The following is an 18657-nucleotide window of genomic DNA, read 5'->3' on the forward strand; positions in this document are numbered from 1 at the left end:
AAGAATAAACCATGAAATCAATCTGTTCATGCTTCTGTCTACAAAAACTAAACCATCTCTCGCCTTGTGGCCCTGGTGCTTCATAATCCAGACTGCCGTCTTTCTGGGACGAGGTCGGGAATCTGAGTCTTCCCCGGATGCCTCCTGGTCTGAGGAAAGGAGCTGCTCCCTCATGGGGGAGGGCAAGGAGGCGTCCGAGTCTCTGTTACTGTGTCCATGTTTTTCCTCCTGCATCACCAGGCTTTGCAGAGGAAGGGGGGCGCTGCCAGTGGATCTGGCCTCAGCTGACATCTCCTGGTCAGGCTGTGGTCTCTGGACGTCCCCCTCTGGGCGTCTTCTGAGTGTGGATCTCATGTGGTGTCTCTGGAGGTTCGTGACCTGTTCATATATCAGAGTTTAAATCAGAGGTGAAGTTTTTTCTTTGTTCTGATGACAGAATGTGATTGGTTCTCCAGCAGCTACGAAACAAGCAGCAGCAGAACATCGGATATACATTTCTTTCATTATGTTCTTAACGTTACTCAGAAAACAGATAATAAAGAAAGAGGGCCAACCTGTAGGCTCTCGTAGGACTGTGAGACATTTTCTGGATAAACTGAGTATAGTTCCAAGCAGAACTTGGAGCGGTCTGGGGGATCCACTAGAGAAGGGGTGCTTCGACTCAGCTCAGGGTGAAACATCAGCTCTGAGGGCTGGTCAACCTTTCCAGAACATCCCCTCGACGACAAGGCTGCCCTCTTGGGAAGGGATGGCTGCGTGGGTGACGTATCACTGCTGTGGCTCGGACCCTGCAAAGGACGCTTCCAACTTTCACTGTGGTTGGACACGCCACAATGCATTGTGGGTAGCACAGGCGAAGACTGGCTGTGGTCTGTTGATTCACTTGGTACTGAGAGTTCAGGTAAGCTGTGATGGAGCTCAGGGAGGTCTTCTTCGCTCTCCTCCAACACAGGATCCGGGTTTTGGTTGTGGGTGTGGTGGATCTGTTGGGACCGGTTTTCAATTGTGGTCTCTGTTCCTGGGACCTCCAGCTCGTCACTGGGACTGTAGTCACTCAGCTCGAAAGCAGTGATGCCACAGTCCAGAGAGAAGTAGTCCTGACTGCAGCGAATAGTCAGCTGACCACAGTCGTCCACCTCAGTCAGAGCATCCAGGCGTGTCTGCAGAAGAAAACTGGTCTTTACTATTTCATTCCATGTGTTCCACCTAGAGAAACCCACAACTATAATCATTACTGCATAACAACAAATATAATCACAACAAATAATAAATTTGGCTCTTTTTCACTTTCAAAGTGTTGTAAACTGTATTTTGAACTCGATTTTCACTAACCAGGAGCATAGCTCATTCTGAGGTAATATCTGCCTGACAGGCATGGACAGCGATCTTTGCCCCTTGGTCTGTTAAAGATTCACGTATGAGAGTTTCCCTTTCAGAAAACATAAATGAACCTCTTCATCACAAGAGCCCGGGTCAACATGAGATACATGAAGCAAACGAGGTAGCAGCAACGCTAACATGTAGCATAGCAACATGACTAGCAGGACGCAGCAAAGCTAACATTCCTTTCCTCATTCCAGGGATTACTTTACCCATTCCTAGGATTACTTTACTCATTCCCAGGTGAACTGGGCTGCTATCCTCTGGTTTCCACTGAATGTAATGTGGTTTTTAGGAGGAAATAACATTTCCATTTTCTACTGTGTTCCAGGTGAATTTATCTGGCCCAGTAACACGTATCTGGGTTCTGTAGTAACTTCACATGTTTCAGCTTTCAGCAGAGACCAGGATTAAACATCCAGTCCTGGAAGTTTTGGAGACGTACTCCATTTATTTGGGGTTTGATACTTCAAACACGAGAGACTTGCTCTGTGAAGATGAGGTTAAGTTTTGTGCCACTGAGCTATCATTCACTGATGATTTCTTAAATGTTGTTAAGACTTGTTGCTGCACAGCCCCGTTGGGAGGAGAGGGAGTCTAAACAAAAATCTTTCATCTGTAGAAATTTCTTTAAGAGTCAGAAAATTGACATCAGAAAAAAACAATCGATTGTCAGATCACGTTGTTGTCAAAGATGCCAGGACCCTCCAATGAGAAGTCCTGCAAACCCTGATGCTCCAAAACTTTTTCATGTTTGTTTTTGTTTGGTTTTAATGGACACACTAATTTCTACAGGAATATTATTCACATTTTCACTCGGAAAGTCTCAGAGTGACTTTGCAGTGCACATAAATGAGTTAAGGTATCAGGGTTGACCTGATGAACTGACCTTTATCTCAGTTAAAAAGTGCATCTTAAATATTTGACCTGAGCAGATGAACAAGAATCAGGTTTCAGATTATCATCAGGTCAACTGGATCCAACTTGATTGTTTGCATTGCTCCTGGTTAACCACTTTGATCATTACTGAAGTAAACCAGCTCCACCTGTTTGAGATCAGCTGTAGTTTTGGGATTCAGTCATTAAAACTGGACACTACCATCGACACCACGTCTGATTCCTACTCACAATCCTCAGCTTTCCTGGTTCCTTCATCTCTGTCAACATTTACAAGCAGAGACTCTCGTTGGTCGGTGTCCGGTTACACAGAAACTCCTGGTGTGTGTGTGTGTGTGTGTGTGTGTGTGTGTGTGTGTGTGTGTGTGTGTGTGTGTGTGTGTGTGTGTGTGTGTTAGTTAAACTGTACCTGCTGCTGGTCTTGGCTGAAGGCCTGCAGGATGTCAGTCTGGCGGGTGTAGTTCCCGTTGGAGTCCTGCAGACCCTGCAGCAGACGCTCCTTTAGGACCAGAACCGATACTCTCAGCTGGTGCCACAGCAGCTGCACCGTCCTGAACCACAGGGAACACGTGTAGTGGTTTCATATCTGGACATATCCACAGATCTCAGATCTGACTAGTCTGACACATGACTGCAGCTGACTGTTACATGTAAGGGATTTACTGAATTCTTTTTTCTTTAGTTATGCAGGAGTGATTCAGCTCAGAAATATAGTGATAAATCTTCCACTTTCTATTACAGACCTACCTTATGTCAACTATGATGTTAACAGAGTAGGACAGGAGTTTCAGGGAGATCTCACTCTCCAACAAGGCATGAATCTGCTCCACGTGGTCCGAGATGTCCTCACAGATGTCCTAAACACACAAACATTGAAAAAAGATTTGTTTGTTTTTTTTTAAAAAAAGCCTAAATATGCTGTTAGTCACTGCTGCCTGGGGTGAACATATGATCTATACAGACAACAAATTCCCCTCCAGCCGGAAAAGCAGAACTGACCTTACATCATGTCTCCATTTTTACATATGAGTCAGTTTCATGTGGAAGCCTTTTCATGCAGAACTCCAGGCGCTGTAGTCTCAGCTTCATACTGACTGCTATCACAGAACTAAATTCAGACGCTGTAAAGCTGCACAGACGGAGAGACTCCAGGCAAAAATAACTGCAGAGGCAGGAATTTGGCACAGAAATAACTCAGTTCACGGACACAATGCACGTTACACATTCCCATATTCTGATCAGTTCCGGTTGAGCTCATTTTCATGTTCAGCTTTTCTTCATGTGGGTGATTCGTGCTGCCTCTGTTGTGTGATGAGCAATCCAACATAAACGTAAAGTGATGTTAAGCACATAATTTTCTTCTATCAGTAACGTTTACTTCTGTAGAAACACATACAGCCATCATTGCTTTGCATAAAAATGGCCTCACATGCTGGGAAATTGCTGCAAAGTGAACTTAAAGAACTGGATCGTTGAACTGATTTAAGGATAAAGGTTCAGCTGTAAAGACGAAGGCTTCAGGACATCAGTAAGCGCCCAAAGGCCTGAGACCCTTCTGCACATGGTTGACGAGGGCAACAATGAAGCTGCTTCTCTCCAAGAAGAACATCAAGGAGAGAAGACTGGTGGTACATTATATTCTCATGTTGTCCATTTGGGACATCTTGAAGATCGATACAGGAAAGGTAGATGCAACCATGAGTCCTGTATCAGTGAACAGTGAAGCCCCCTGAGACGGTACGTGTGTGGAGTTGTTTCTTACCTAAAGGAAGTGGACTCACGCTCATTTCTGCCCAGAAACACTAACAGGAACAAGGAATGGTACCAGAACTTCCTCCAAGAGCAACTTCTTCCAGTGTTTAGGAAATGTGCATTTTCAGCATGATGGAGCATGTCAGGTCATAAACTGGCTGAAAGACCATTTCGATATCTTTCTAGTACACAGCCAAACATGCAGAACTATTCTTTAAAACCCACAGGTGCACAGACTCAAACAAGGGGCCTTTAATTTATTTGGGACCCTGCTGATGGTGTGTTTTCAAACTCTCGCATCAGCTGCGATCTACACTAGCCACACGCTATTCCATAGTTATGTTTTTCTTTCCAAACTTCCAGTGATTTCCTTCTGATAGCTTCTGTTTCTAGTCATTCATGCATAAGGAAGGAAAATTTAGCAAAGCATTTTTTATAAGGGTGTCTTATTGCTATGCAGACCTGAAAGTAGCACAGTCTAAAATGGGATGTCCTTTGGAAAGCAGGTGACCATGCTGGCAACCCTGGAGTGAAACGCCACATCCATCTCTGGCTGCTGAGTCACCGTGTTGCTCCGTGGTGACCTGACCGGACAACACAACACCTCCTGCTCCGCTGCTGCTTGGATTAGAGCAACACCCAGTATGAGAGAATGTAGGTCACACGCGCTGCCAGCTTGGCTAACGGTTTGACCTGCTGAGCCCCGTTCCAAAGCACATTTGTCACTACATTACAGTGCATGCGGAGGCCAGCGAGAACCTGATGCCTGCAACTGGTCATACTGTATATCCTTACACAACACTTTTACCACGTATGAAATGTTCAGTACACAGATGCAGAACTGAGTCGAGCTGAAGGCAGCAGACATTTTTCCGTTCTTTGGCTCTAAGTAAACCAGTTCTGAACAGTCACCAGCAAAATTTTCCAGCCCCCATTTTGCTGCTGTCTGTGTGTATTTGGCAGATTTACTTTCAGAATTACACGGGCCAGCTTTCAAACGCTTTCTATCATTCATGGCTTCAGAGAGGATCTGGTTAGCTGAATTCAGGTCAACGGTTTAACACCCTGGTTCAAATCAGACCTAGAACCTTCCAGATTTTTCCGTGTTTGCAGCTTTTGGCCACAGGCAAAAGCTGCATTTGGAAAAGTTACCATCCAGGTTAGAGATGCAGAGATAATCCAGCTGTTTGAGTGGAGAGGACAACCAGCACTCTAAGAAACATCCGCAACATTTTGGTCAAATGTTTCGTAAAACTTTTTCAGTCGTAACTTTTCACAGTAATTTTGCCTGAATTTGTTTTGTTTGTTTTTTATGTGTGCATTGCATCTTGGGAAGAAGAACTCTTCTCAGACTTTAACATATGTGGAGTCCTGTGTTCTGGAGTCATCTGAGATCATTTTCTACTCTCAAAGTTCTACAGTCAGGTTTAACATGGCTTTAGTTTCCTAACGACATCCTTTTCTCCAGATTCGCTGATCCACAGCACCAAGTGTGAAAAGCATTTAACCTTTTGTCATTGCTACACTCTAAATTTAGCTTTTGTGTTTTACATTGTGTGTTTTGTTTACATGTAGACCATGTTAGTGGGATGTTCTGGTCTGTTTGAATGTAAAAGATGGACCCATGAGTGCAGTGGAAGGGATAGCGAGGCACTCCCACCTCTCATCCCTGTTCACTGCTGAATGGTAGAAGGCAGCATTTCACCGTAGTCCCGTCTAGATGCTCAAACTTCATTAGAAGAATCGATATGTTTCACTGGGAGTTAAAATGATGCTGGATAAAAACTTAATAACTGATCTTGGCTAAACTAAATTCAATCACTTCTTACTAATTCAAATAATGTTTTCCAGGGCAGAATTTTCCATTTTCGGATCAAGAGACATGTCTGTGAATGCAACAGGGCATGTAAGTGCAGAATTTTCCATTTCAGGATTAACGGGGGCGTCCTTACAGCTACCGCTGAAATGTCCCGGTAATTTTCTGCCAGGACTTTCTCTGTTGTTTTACAGATATTTTTTAATGCAGTAGCAGAGTGTACACCAGCATCTGTGTGGCTTCCATGACTAAATGTGCTGTTCAAGAAGTTCAGCAGAGTTCCTCAGTGGCGCCCCCTATCGACAGCTAATCCAGCATCATCTTCACCCTACCTGAACCAGAACCCTGCTCAGGGAGGGCGGCCATCTGCCTGGACCAGTTAGGGGTTTGGAGAGTTATGCAAATTTCTGATCTCTAAAAACTGAGCTTGTGAATCTGGACTGACACACATATCAAAAACACAGAACAGGCCACAGACGTCGCAGCACAGAGATCCTAATCCGGTCCAGGAAAATGAAACACCTGCAGAAAACCCAGAAAACCGGATAAACCCAGACGAGTAAAGCATACAGCCACACTCTATAACCCTGATGCAAATCCCAAAATATACACACTCCCTCAGTCTAGTCAAAATGTACTTGAACTCTAGTTGGCACACACACACACACACACATACACACTTCGTTTCGTCATCAAAGCTCTGTCATAAAACCGATGACATTTTTACCATTGTCTTTTAGATGCTTCAATAATTCACCCACAGCTTTCAAATGCTAACACACACACACACACGCAAACAGAGCACACACATGCACACACACACACACACGCAAACAGAGCACACACATGCACACAGCACAGAGAGCCTGTCTGGCTGGATTAACACCAAGGCTGTTGTTTCCATCTGAAGTCACTTGTTAGAAGATCTCTGGTCCAGACAGACAGAGAGGAACCAGTGACCTCATCGTGTGAAGGTGTGAACACATCCTCACTTTACAAGGAAAAATCTCTTCCTCATGCTTTCCTGATCTTACTTTTCTTATCGTATGTTTCAGAAACGCAATCTGACTAAGAATTTCAGTTTTGGCCAGACTGTCCGACCCGTGGATGAATCCATGACAGGAACCCAATCATGTGCTCAAAGTGTTCCTCATTTATATCCAATTTAACAAAGACTCCAACTCATCAGGATTTTATAAAACAGAAGAACTCGAACCCGTAAAGTGACAGCTGATCACCATGTCTACAGAAACTGTCACTCACTTTTTTGTGCCTGCTAACTCTGGATTCCTGTGTGCATCAAAGTATTGCATTAAATACACGTTTTCTTCATTTATGAGGAACTCACACTGAATAATTTAATAATAAACACTGCAGAGGTTTTTTTGCTCTCCGGTCACGTAGAGTCAAGACATGACCTGTCAATCACAGAGTCCATACATCTAGCAGGGTTTCTAATTGCCTAAAACCAATCTGAAACAAGTAGACTTATGCTTCAGCTCAAATCACAGCTCACGCTCATCACCACCAACATCAAGGGCTTCAGACCGGCCACGTCCAAACCGCTCACGACAGCCGGGCCTCATCCACACCCAGTCGATCTGATAACCTTCAACTCCTCCACTCCAGCCCATCAATGCCGTGTGTTTTACCTTGGAGATCAAATACCGTGTGTTCCCGCTACCCTGGAGTATTCAAATTAAGCTGCTTCAAAGACAACCCAGACCTGCTGCTGTGATACAAAAACATGTGAGTCATTTTTTTAAGTGGTAGTTTCTGCAAAAACACTCCAAACTCTGCAACTCCTCCATTTTTTCTCCCTCATCCGCTGCAGGACGTTTCAAAAAATTTAAAAATATTGATAGAAAAGTCCTGGATGCTCATGAAAATGTCCTCCAAAAAACGTCATATTATACACATAGTTAGTATTGTGCATAGCAACTAAGAGCTTTTACTAGTTCACAGCAAAACTCTTACAATTACAGCTGGTTTTAACAAAACAGGATCAATTTTCCTCAGCAGCCTCAGACAATCACATGGCCGTTGGTCTGAGTATTTACCAGGATTTTCACCCACAACCATCTCCAGGGTTTCCAGAGAATGGTCTGAAGAAGAGAAAACATCCAGAGCAGCAGTTGTCTGGACCAGAATGCAGCAGAAGACACACCGGGTGCCTCCTGCCAGCAGAGGACGACCCGGTACTAGAAGGTGGTTCTGATGAAGAGGACGACCCGGTACTAGAAGGTGGTTCTGATGAAGAGGACGACCCGGTACTAGAAGGTGGTTCTGATGAAGAGGACGACCCGGTACTAGAAGGTGGTCCTGATGAAGAGGACGACCCGGTACTAGAAGGTGGTCCTGATGAAGAGGACGACCCGGTACTAGAAGGTGGTCCTGATGAAGAGGACGACCTGGTACTAGAAGTACTTAACCTTGACCCGGTACTTGTTATTAAGTCATCCAGATAAATGTTGGAGTGAAGGGTGAGCTCACTCAGGGTTCTGCTGCTATTGAAAGACAAGCCCGCCAGTAAAGTCTCTCTTTTCTTCTTGTGACTTCAACTGCGAGTTTGTTTTAAGTAAAGTCATTGATCAGCTCTGCATTTACAATCATCAGAGCCTGTAAATGTCCACATTGTCAGAAATGAGTCTTGAAACCAGAGTAAAAGCGCTCGCGGTGTTTCTCACCTGTTCACTTCGCTTCTTTAAATGACTGAGAAGAAGAAGAAAATCTGAATCCTTTTTGTCCAAAAAGTTCAAAAGCAAACTCAGATGTCATGAGAAGTTAGCCGTGTTGTTGCCGTGTGGGAAATGGTGACCGACTGCCATGCTAGCGGTGTGTGTGTGTGTGTGCGTGTGTGTGTGTGTGCGGTGACCTGCTTCTTCCACGGTGTCGGAGGAGGAGGGGTGACAACAGTTGGGTAGGTTTATTTTAGGTCTCATCAACCCCCTCAACACTCACTGACTCCTGGTGTCATTCTTCCAGTTGAAGCCAGTTGGACTTTCCCTCTCCTCCTCGGCTTCTCTCAGATAAACCTTCACTTTCTACCCACACCAACTCTTTTTTTTGTAGAAGCAAAATGTTTTAGTGTTAATTAAACCTGCATTTTTGTCAGACAACTTTCTGTAGATGCAGGTGTGTAATTAGGCAACAGTCCCCCCCATTTCACTCATCTCTTCCCCTCCCTGATTTCATTACTTTGGATTAAATTCAATCTTTTTCCAAATCTAGCATAAATCTTTGTCTCGTGTCTAAAAGAGACATATATAATCTTTTCTAATGTCTTTCGTTTCCAGTCTCTGGCTTTGTCCTGATGTAAAAGGAAGCTTGTGCTTTCCTCTCCACATCCTGCTGCAACCAGACTTAGATTTATGTTGGATTATTTAACCTTCTTATTCAGTTTTCATCACAGGGGAGATGATGAAGATGGAAACTGAAGTACGAGTACTGCATATAGTCCAGTTTAAATATCTTCTCTGTAATCATCCTTACTAATGCAATCACAGTACTCCTGATCACTTGTTTTAGCTTTAAACATTTATTTTATTAAGATTCCTCAGTTAACTCGAATGTGCTGCATGCCTGCAGAAAGCAGCCACATCTGTCCTGTGAGGAGACACACAGTAAGCTGAAACTTGTGTTTGTGCTGGAGAAGTTTCTAAATTCTGATGCAGCATCACCTGAACTGCCTTTCTATTATATTTGCCTCATCATCTGTCCATCAGAACAGCTTCATTTCACAACATACATTTCCAACAGGGACGTTATCAAATGTCTTCGTACCTTTACCTTTAAGACATTTCATGAGAGATTTTTAGTTTAGAGTGAAAATGTTTCTAGCACAGAAACACGGCGCCTGGGTTTGTTCTTTCCACATGCAGCTCAATAATCTAATTTGTTGCATTTTTTTTTAAAGAAAACATAAGATAAAACATGATTAGGCCTTAGTTATTGCTCTTTTAAAGGTGAGAGTATCCAGTTAGTAGTAGTAGTAGTAGTATCCAGTAGTTTGGACATGAATTAATATGTTGTTTTAGATTGGAATCTAGGTTTCTGCACAGCTTCGACGGAGAGCAGCTACATGACTACCATTAAATTTAGAGAAATGTTCAGAGGGCAACAAAGAAAACAACAGCAGAATCCGTTGCTGATACCAATGGAAGATCATTATACAACAACTCTGAAGTCAAATCGTCATGACTGTGGCTGGCAGATAGCTGTGACTTTTATATCCCATTCAACCACTTAGACATAAGCAGCTGAATTTCTTCTAAACACGTCCTGAATCTTCCTGAAACTGATAACAGACTGATCCTAAAAATCTGAGTCAAGACTTTTCAGTCATCTGCTTTCTAGTAAACAACCCTGAAGTTCCTTATCTCTTGAACCAGGTGACAAACTTGGATCACCTACAGTAACAGAAGTTTAAGTTAAATATGGAGGAATGCAGCAATACAAAGCTCAACATGCATTCTAATTTTTAACTAATTATTCCCAGAGGAACAATCACAGGCAGACAGACAGAACACTTATTTATGCATGAGTGAATAAATATCCAGCTGAACATGTCGTATGTGATATGTTTTATAAACGCAGCAGTCTAACTCACCATTTATGAATGCTAAACACCAACACTGATGTTCAAATAAAGTGATGAAAGATTCAGACAGCAGTAAAATATGTCTGACATGCTCCATACTGTCTCAGTCAGCTTTCTACCTGCTACAGATAGGAATACGACAATTTTCCACTCACTGCCATTCCTGAACAATAGTGGAAGGGTGGGTGGCCACCCCCGGCTAAATCCTGGTCACCCCAAGCACATCATCATAGTCATTGCTACTTTTTTATTTTTTTCTTCATGCGGAACCATTTCTGCACTGCGACGGCACTTCCAGACACTTTAGCTGCACATACAGCCTGTCTTCAGATCATTTGTGTGGTTAAAGATTCCCCTCAGAGTGGGTCCACTCCCTTATTGTCAGCCAAAAGGTGACCTGGGGAGAATAGATTCCGCTCCTTTATTCTCAACCAGGAATTGATTGCGGGAGTAACTATGACTCTTTGAGAGGCCGGTGCCATAGTACGAAGCTGTTTCACCCCGGGGTTAGAGATTGGGCCCCCGGTGTACTAGCTAAGCAATCTCCCCAATGGGCAATGGGATCAGCCCACTGGAGTAAGGGTGATCCCAAAATGGTAGGTGGATGCAAACATGTTGGTCCCAGTGGCAGCAGGTTGCAACCACTCAGAGCCGCCTTACTTAAGATTAGTTCAGTTGGAATGCCGACAGCCTTTGATTTCCACTAGACCTGAGGCATGCAGATGGGAGTGGCCTGCCTATACCTCATGTGATGATCGGATCAAGAACCTTTGTCAATTCATTCCTTGAGGCTAAACGAGCAAGGGTCATGCTAATGTCATAGCCTGTTAATGCTGAGGGGGTGGTTTTTGATAGCGCAGGTACCATGAGTAGTCGAGGGGAGCCTGCCCCAAGGGGTGCACTGCATGGCGACAACACATAGGCTATGGCATGCAGGTTGTGCCGACTACAAAAGCGTTGGCTCCCACGGTGACCCCCACAAGGATGGGGACCACAAGGAGGCCAACGGTCAGAAAGGAAATTCAGAGACCACCCCTGATCAGAGAGAGGAAGAGGGAGGCACATTCACAGTCAAGTGCACAACTTTGGATGTGTCGCTCGAAGTGATGCTGCCCGGTCCAGATCCACTTTGTCCACTGTGTGATGTGCACACTGGCACCGTTGGTAGGTTTGGAAACAATTTCGCAATCCAGCATATCGCAGTGATCATCGTGTACAAGTGTTAAAAGTGGAAGATCAAATTCCAACAGCCACTCCATCTCCTGCCATGTTCCAAAGTGTGTGGGAATGGGGGAGAAGGTGGCCCTGCTGGGAGAGTTTGCTTGCATTTCAAAGCTGGGGTTGGCCAAAGTTAAAATCTTGATTCTGGGCAAGGGAGGTGAAGCTCCAAGTTGGCAGAATGGTGACGAGTGCTGAGAGGGTGGGAGGGGCGTCTCTCCCAGAAGCAGCGGGATTACCGGGTCCACCAAAGGTTGTTCACAAGTACTCCCACAAGGTTGGCAGCACTTGTCCTGGACAGAAGCGAGGACACCGAGTGTGCTATTGGGAGGGCTTGGTGGCTTCAAAAGTAGATACACCGCAGACAATGGGGGATTTTCCTACTCAATCCTAGCATCTGAAATAAAAGAAAATCTCAATAAGATGGTAAAATGGTTTGGCGCCAGGAACAGACAGGATTAGCAAGCAGGCTCAGCTGGCCTGGGATCCCCGTGGAGAACATCTCGCAATGCTGTTCACAACATGAATGGTGCACGGAGTCATTCCTAGTACTTTCAAGGAGTGTCGGACACTGCTGCTGCCAAAATCAGGGGACGCAGGAGAGTTGGGGGATGTTAGCAGTTGGCATCCCATTACCGTTCGTTCCTTGGTTTTAAGATTGTTTTCTAGGATTCTGATGATGCTGGCGCACGCCTTTCCACTGAACCCTAGGCAGAGGGGATTCCTCACATCTTCAGCCAGATGCACAGATAACCTGACGATCCTTAATGGGATGATCAAGCACTCGAGGAGGAGTGGGTGCCCATTAGAGGTAGTATTTGTGGATGTTGCAAAGGCATTTGACTCCATCTCTCATGAGCATATCCCATGTGCTCTGAAACAGAGACAGCTGTACCATCATGTCATTGAGTTAGTCCGCAACTCATTCGTGAACTGCATGACAAGGGTTGGTAGTGCAGGTGAACTTACGCTGCCTATCAACATGACGGTTGGGGTGATGCAGGGGGACCTGACGTCCCCACTGCTCTTCAACATTGCCCTGGACCCCCTAATCCAGGCATTGGACGATGTTGTTGGAGGATTTGGATGGGGCAATCATTCGATCGCATGCTGGCAATTGCTGATGATCTGGTCTTGGTTAGTGGCTCGGAGACTGAGCATGCGTGAGGTGTGAGCGTGAGAAAAGCCAAAGCTCCTGAGAAGAGTCCCTGAAAATTGGAGAAAGAGTGGATTTTGTAAAAATCCCTGAAATGTAAAAGTGGATTAAGAGTTCAAATAAGACGTTATGGTCAGGACGAGGAGAAAAAGTGCCGGGAAAACAAGTTCTGAAACAGTGGAGGAGAAAAACTGTGAAACTCTTGAAGCGGAGAAGGAAGCGGCTGCAATCATGACAGGTGCTGTGAGTCAACAACAGCTATCGGACCTGATTCGCACGATAATAAGAGAGGAGATTGAAGTGGTGTTAAACAAACTGCAACCACAGTTAGATGGTCTCAAAAAGGATATTTCCGACTGCAATCATAAAGTTGGAAACATAGAAGAGGTACTGTCTGAGGTGGAAAGCCGCGTGACAAAGCTGGAGATGGCAAACGAGAAGCTTCACAAAACGAACAGTGAGCTGAGAGAGAAGGCCGAGCGTCTGGAGAGTCACAGCAGGAAATACAATCTGCGTGTTCTGGGCCTGTCAAAGGATGCTGAGAGAGGTAATCCTACAAGGTATATGAACACTTTATTTAAGCAGCTGTTTGGAGGCAGACTACAAGTTGAACCTGAGGTAGAAATTGCGCACCGAGTTGGCCCGCAGCTGAAGGATGGAACAAGAGCAATGATCGTGAGGATGCAGCGCTACATCGTACGAGAGGAGATTCTGAAAGTGGCGCAGAAGGAAAGCAAGTTGAAGCATGGAGAAATGTCACTTCAGATCTTCCCTGACCTGACTGCTAAAGTGGCAAAGAAAAGGGCTACGTTTCGGGATGTGAGAGAGAAGCTGAGGAGAGCTGATGTGAGACATGGAATTATGTACCCGGCTACGTTAATTATAACTGTTCGGGCCGGACAGTCGAAGAAGTTTGTGGATCATAGGGAGGCGGAGGAGTATTGGGATTCGGTGATAAAACCTGACCTGCAGATTCGCAATTCTGACTGAGTGGACTCTGATAAGGGAAGATCGCAGGTATAAAGTAAGGATTAAAGACGAAGAGTTGAAAATAGGACTAAATGACTAAAGTAATGACTACTGGTAAAGAGTCAAGTTGAAGGGAGGAGGGTTCATGGGTCAGAATGGCCATACTTAGTGATGATTAAGAAAATCAGTTCCTGTCTGCATTTAACTAGGAAGCTTACATGCCTGCCTTGTTAAATTAACGTGATTTGAGTTAAAAATAGAAAGAATAAGAACCAAATGTCGGGATTTGAAAGATAGTGAGACTTCTAGTTTAAACGTAGATAATTATTTTAGGTTATGGAAACAGGCTCAGGGAGGTTATTTAAAAATAAATGCATTTCAGTTGAGGAAAATTAAATAAACCACTAATTAAATAATAGGAAAGGGCTTGACTTCGCTTTTTGTAATTGGGCGAGTGGCAATTTTTGTGACAGTATTAAATGTTGGTAAATGTATGTGTTTGTGTTTATATGTGTTTTAATGTTAAGTGTTGTCTTGCTAGCTCCACACATGAATCTATCAAGGTTAGAATGAATGAAAAGAATTTAATTTTTGATGTCATATAAGTTACCAAAGAAAGGTTTAAAAATGGCCCATATAAATATATGTAGTATCAGGAATAAACTAGATGAAATAAAAAACATAATTTTGATAAATAATTTTCATATCTTAGCAGTATCAGAAACACATCTTGATTCAAGTTTTGAGGATACATCATTGATGATAGATGGGTTTAGTATCTACAGGAAGGATAGAAATGCATTTGGGGGGGGAGTCTGCATTTATGTGCAGAGCCACCTACAGGTAAACATCAGGTGGGATTTAATGAAATTGGACATTGAAGTCCTCTGGTTGCAGGTGCATTTAAAACATCTTAAACCAATTATTGTTGGATGTGGTTATAGGCCACCAAGTGCAAATGCTGAATATTTGGATAGGATATGTGATATGTTTGATGCTGTATGTAGTACAAAGTATGAAGTATATTTTATGGCTGATATGAATATAGACTGGAAATCTTTGTCCTGTCCAATGAGAAGGAAATTGTGGGATGTTTGTGCAGCTTTTGGATTATCCCAAGCAATTGGTAGGCCAACAAGAATTAGTTTTAATACTAGTCATGAGAGAGTGGCAACATGTATTGACCATCTTTATCTAAATACACCTGAAGTTTGTTCTAAAGCCATCTCAATGCCTATAGGATGTAGTGACCATAATCTAATAGCAATTGTTAGGAAAACCAAAGTGCCGAAAAAAGGTTAAAAAATAATTAAAAGAAGATCTTTTAAAAATTTTGATAAGGAGAAATATATTACTGATGTGATGAATAGTAATTTATTAAATATTTTGCTACTGGATGATCCAGAAGCTGCCTTTCAGGTATTCAATGAAATCCTGATGAGAATTATAGATTGTCATGCACCTGTGGTAAAATCAACGGTAAGAGCTTTTAACTTTCCGTGGTTAGACAAGGACCTGAAGCAATACATGAAAGAAAGAGATCTGGCAAAACAAATGGCGTTGCTATCAGGATTAAAATCAGATTGGCAAATTTATTGTAAATTAAGAAACTTTGTTACAAAACTGAATAAGAGTAAGAAAAAACAGTATTACACTAACATTATTCATGGAATTAAAAATGATAGTAAGAGATTATGGAATACTTTAAATTATTTGATTAAAGGAAATAACAAATTTATACCATCCTATTTAGAAGTAGGAGGAGAGCTTCTAACAAGTCCTAAAGAAATCGCAAACCATTTGAATAACTATTTTATTGAAAAGATTGACAAACTGAAGAGTACAGTGCAGAATACAAATAATGATATCACAGTGAGATCAATAAAGCAGATTATGATGAACAAAAATTGTATTTTTAATTTTAAAAGTGTGACTACATCTAAAGTGGAGTTGATGTTAATGACTTGTAAAGATAAATCACCAGGGGTTGATTTTCTAGATGGAAGGCTGTTAAAACCAGTTGTTTCTATCATAGCTCCAGTGATTACACATATAATTAACCGATGTTTCACAAAGAACAAATGGCCACAAGCATGGAAAATTGCAAAAATTGTACCAATACCAAAAGATAAAAAGATGCAGTTCTCTGAGCTAAATAGTCGACCCATAAGTCTTTTACCAGTTTTGGGTAAGATTATGGAAAGAATTGTTTATGAACAAATTCAGTTTTATTTTTCCAATAATAATTTGTTTACTAACTTCCAGCATGCTTATAGGGAAAAACATTCAACAGAAACAGCATTAACACAAATGGTGGATGATTGGCACAATAATATTGAGCAAAGGAAAATAATCGGAGTTGTGTTTCTTGATTTTACGGCAGCATTTGATATTCTGAATCATGAGTTGTTATTGGAAAAATTAAAATGTTATGGTTTCTCATCATCTGCATTATTGACAATTCAAAATTATCTGTGTGACAGACAGCAATTGGTTTATTTGAATGGGAGTGAATCAGACATCAAATATGTTAAACATGGAGTACCTCAAGGAAGTTGCCTTGGGCCTCTTCTGTATTCAGTTTTTACAAATGATTTTCCCTTAGTATTACAGAAAGCTTAAATGGCAATGTATGCTGATGACACAACAATCTACTTATCAGAAGCCACCATCGAGGAACTGAATGCAAATTTAAATCACGAACTGAAGTCTGTAGTAGAGTGGATTAATTGCAATAGATTAATGTTGAATGTGTCAAAGACTACTAGCATGGTGATCGGATTTAAACACAGACTGCGTTCAAATCCCAAGCTTGAACTTACCATTAATAGTACACGAGTTCAACAAGAAAATGAAGTAAAATTGTTAGGTGTAATTATTGACCATAAACTATCCTGGACTAAGCATGTTCAGAGAATACTAATAAAGATTGGAAATATTTTATCTATGATTAGAAGATGTTATAAATTCTTCACACCACAAACTTCTAAACAGGTATGTCAAGCTCTGATTTTGTCACATATCAATTACTGTACAGTTGTTTGGTCCAATACATCATTAAATAACATCAGGAAACTTCAAATGGCACAAAATAAAGCAGCAAGAGTGGCCCTCTGCTGTGGAATACGGACAAACATAAGTAAAATGCATGACCATCTTCATTGGCTAGAGGTGAAATATAGATTATTATTTCTGTTGATGGTCTTCATTAGAAACATAATTCAAAAAAGCCTACTATTTTGTATAGTAAATTGTCCTTCAGTTCAGAGATGCATAACTATACAACAAGACATGCTAGTGGAGGTTATTTTACTTTGCCAATAAGCAAGACAGTTGTCAAATCTACAGTGATATTTAGAGCAATGAAGGAATGGAACTCACTTCCTGATTATATAATAAAACAGAATAATATGGTAAATTTTAAAATGAAATTAAAAGATTATTATTTAGCACATAATTTTGATTTATAATATAGCTTATTTAGGTTGATTGTAGCAGTCTGTACTGATTTGAGTTGACTGTTATTTCTTTGTGTTCAGGCCTGTTGAGGGGTCATGGTATCCTAGAGTAAGACAATTATTTTGTTGTATATTTAACTATTTTTTTTTTTTTTTTCATATTTTTTTCTTTAATGATGTTTCAGTGTAGGAGCTTGTGATGTGTGTTGCAGTCTTAGTGTTATATTTGTGTTACGGAGAGTGGGTATGTTGTGTGAGTTTGTGTTCATGTACTATATGTACTGTCTTGTATTATGTGTGTATTGTGCTTTTATTGTCAATTGCAAAAATTTAAAGACCCCAGGAAGAATAGCTGATGCCTTGCAAAAGCTAATGGGGATCTTAATAAAGAAAGAGAAAGAAAGAAAGGAGGTAGGATTGAGGAGGAGTTTGAGGATTGTGGAGTCATCTGTTAGCTTACTGGATGGAAGGTGTAGCCCAGGAAGTGTCACAGGTGCTGCATCAACAAGGGCATCGTGAACGGCTGTGGCCCGTGGGTCATGGATGGACTTACTATCCACCAGGTTAGCCCGGGGGAAGCAGTCCATGATTTGGGTGCCAACATAGACCCGGGACAAGGCACTGTGACCCCCAATCTGATCCCTAAACTTCAGGAATGGATAGAGAAGAACAAAAATGCTCCTCTTGAACCCAAGGTTTTAAACTTATTTGCTGTACTGAGACTACTTTATTATGCTGATGACTGTGATGTGCTAGTTGCAACCTTGGCAAAGCTGGATCTCATTATCCATGGAGTCGTAAAAGCATGGCTACATCCCACCCCATCTACTACTGATGGCCTTTCTCTACTTACACACTCGATGGAGGATTGGGCATTTTCTGCTTGGGGGGAATGGTCCTGTCAATCCAGGCCAGATGTGTCATTCGTATTCGGCTCTCGCGGTCAGAGTAAATTTGGACACGACAAGTCACGGAGAGGACAATCACCCCGACATACTGGCAGCGGAGTTGGCAGCTGGTGGCAGAGGTGGCAGCTGGCCAGCAGATCCCACGATGAACTTCCAACACTGAGAGGGGAGAAGGGACCAATCCCGGGAGACGTTCTCTCAATCTTCCACATTGGAGACAAGATGAGAACAGCTCCAGGGTGTGGGTGATGATCAGTTCCAAGGTGACAAGGTGTGCAACTTGTGGCTGAATGATTCAAGGATTCAAGGAACTTTATTGTCATACCAGCTCACACTTACATGTTTATGGTACGAAATTAGAACTGAGGTCCCGGTTTGAGCCATTAAAAAGAGGGCAATAAGTGAAATAAAAAAGACATGAAAAAAAAAATAGAAATATAGGCTAAATATAAATAGAATATAAGCTAAGTACAATACAATATAAACAGCAAAATTTTTAAATA

General features: G+C 42.3%; 1 protein-coding gene across 1 annotated transcript in view; it reads right to left on the reverse strand.

Moving 5' to 3' along the window:
- akap6 (A kinase (PRKA) anchor protein 6) overlaps positions 1 to 18657 on the reverse strand; it is a 315131-nt gene that overhangs the window by 218841 nt on the left and 77633 nt on the right. Inside the window, exons 4-7 of the mRNA XM_041971385.1 lie at positions 3025 to 3134; positions 2687 to 2828; positions 555 to 1160; positions 64 to 378 (exon numbers count right to left, since the gene is read on the reverse strand). Coding sequence (XP_041827319.1) covers positions 64 to 378; positions 555 to 1160; positions 2687 to 2828; positions 3025 to 3134 — 1173 coding nt within the window. The remainder of the gene's footprint in view (positions 1 to 63; positions 379 to 554; positions 1161 to 2686; positions 2829 to 3024; positions 3135 to 18657) is intronic.

The sequence above is a fragment of the Melanotaenia boesemani genome, chromosome 20 (genome assembly GCF_017639745.1).
Source record: "Melanotaenia boesemani isolate fMelBoe1 chromosome 20, fMelBoe1.pri, whole genome shotgun sequence".
Lineage (NCBI taxonomy): Eukaryota > Metazoa > Chordata > Actinopteri > Atheriniformes > Melanotaeniidae > Melanotaenia > Melanotaenia boesemani.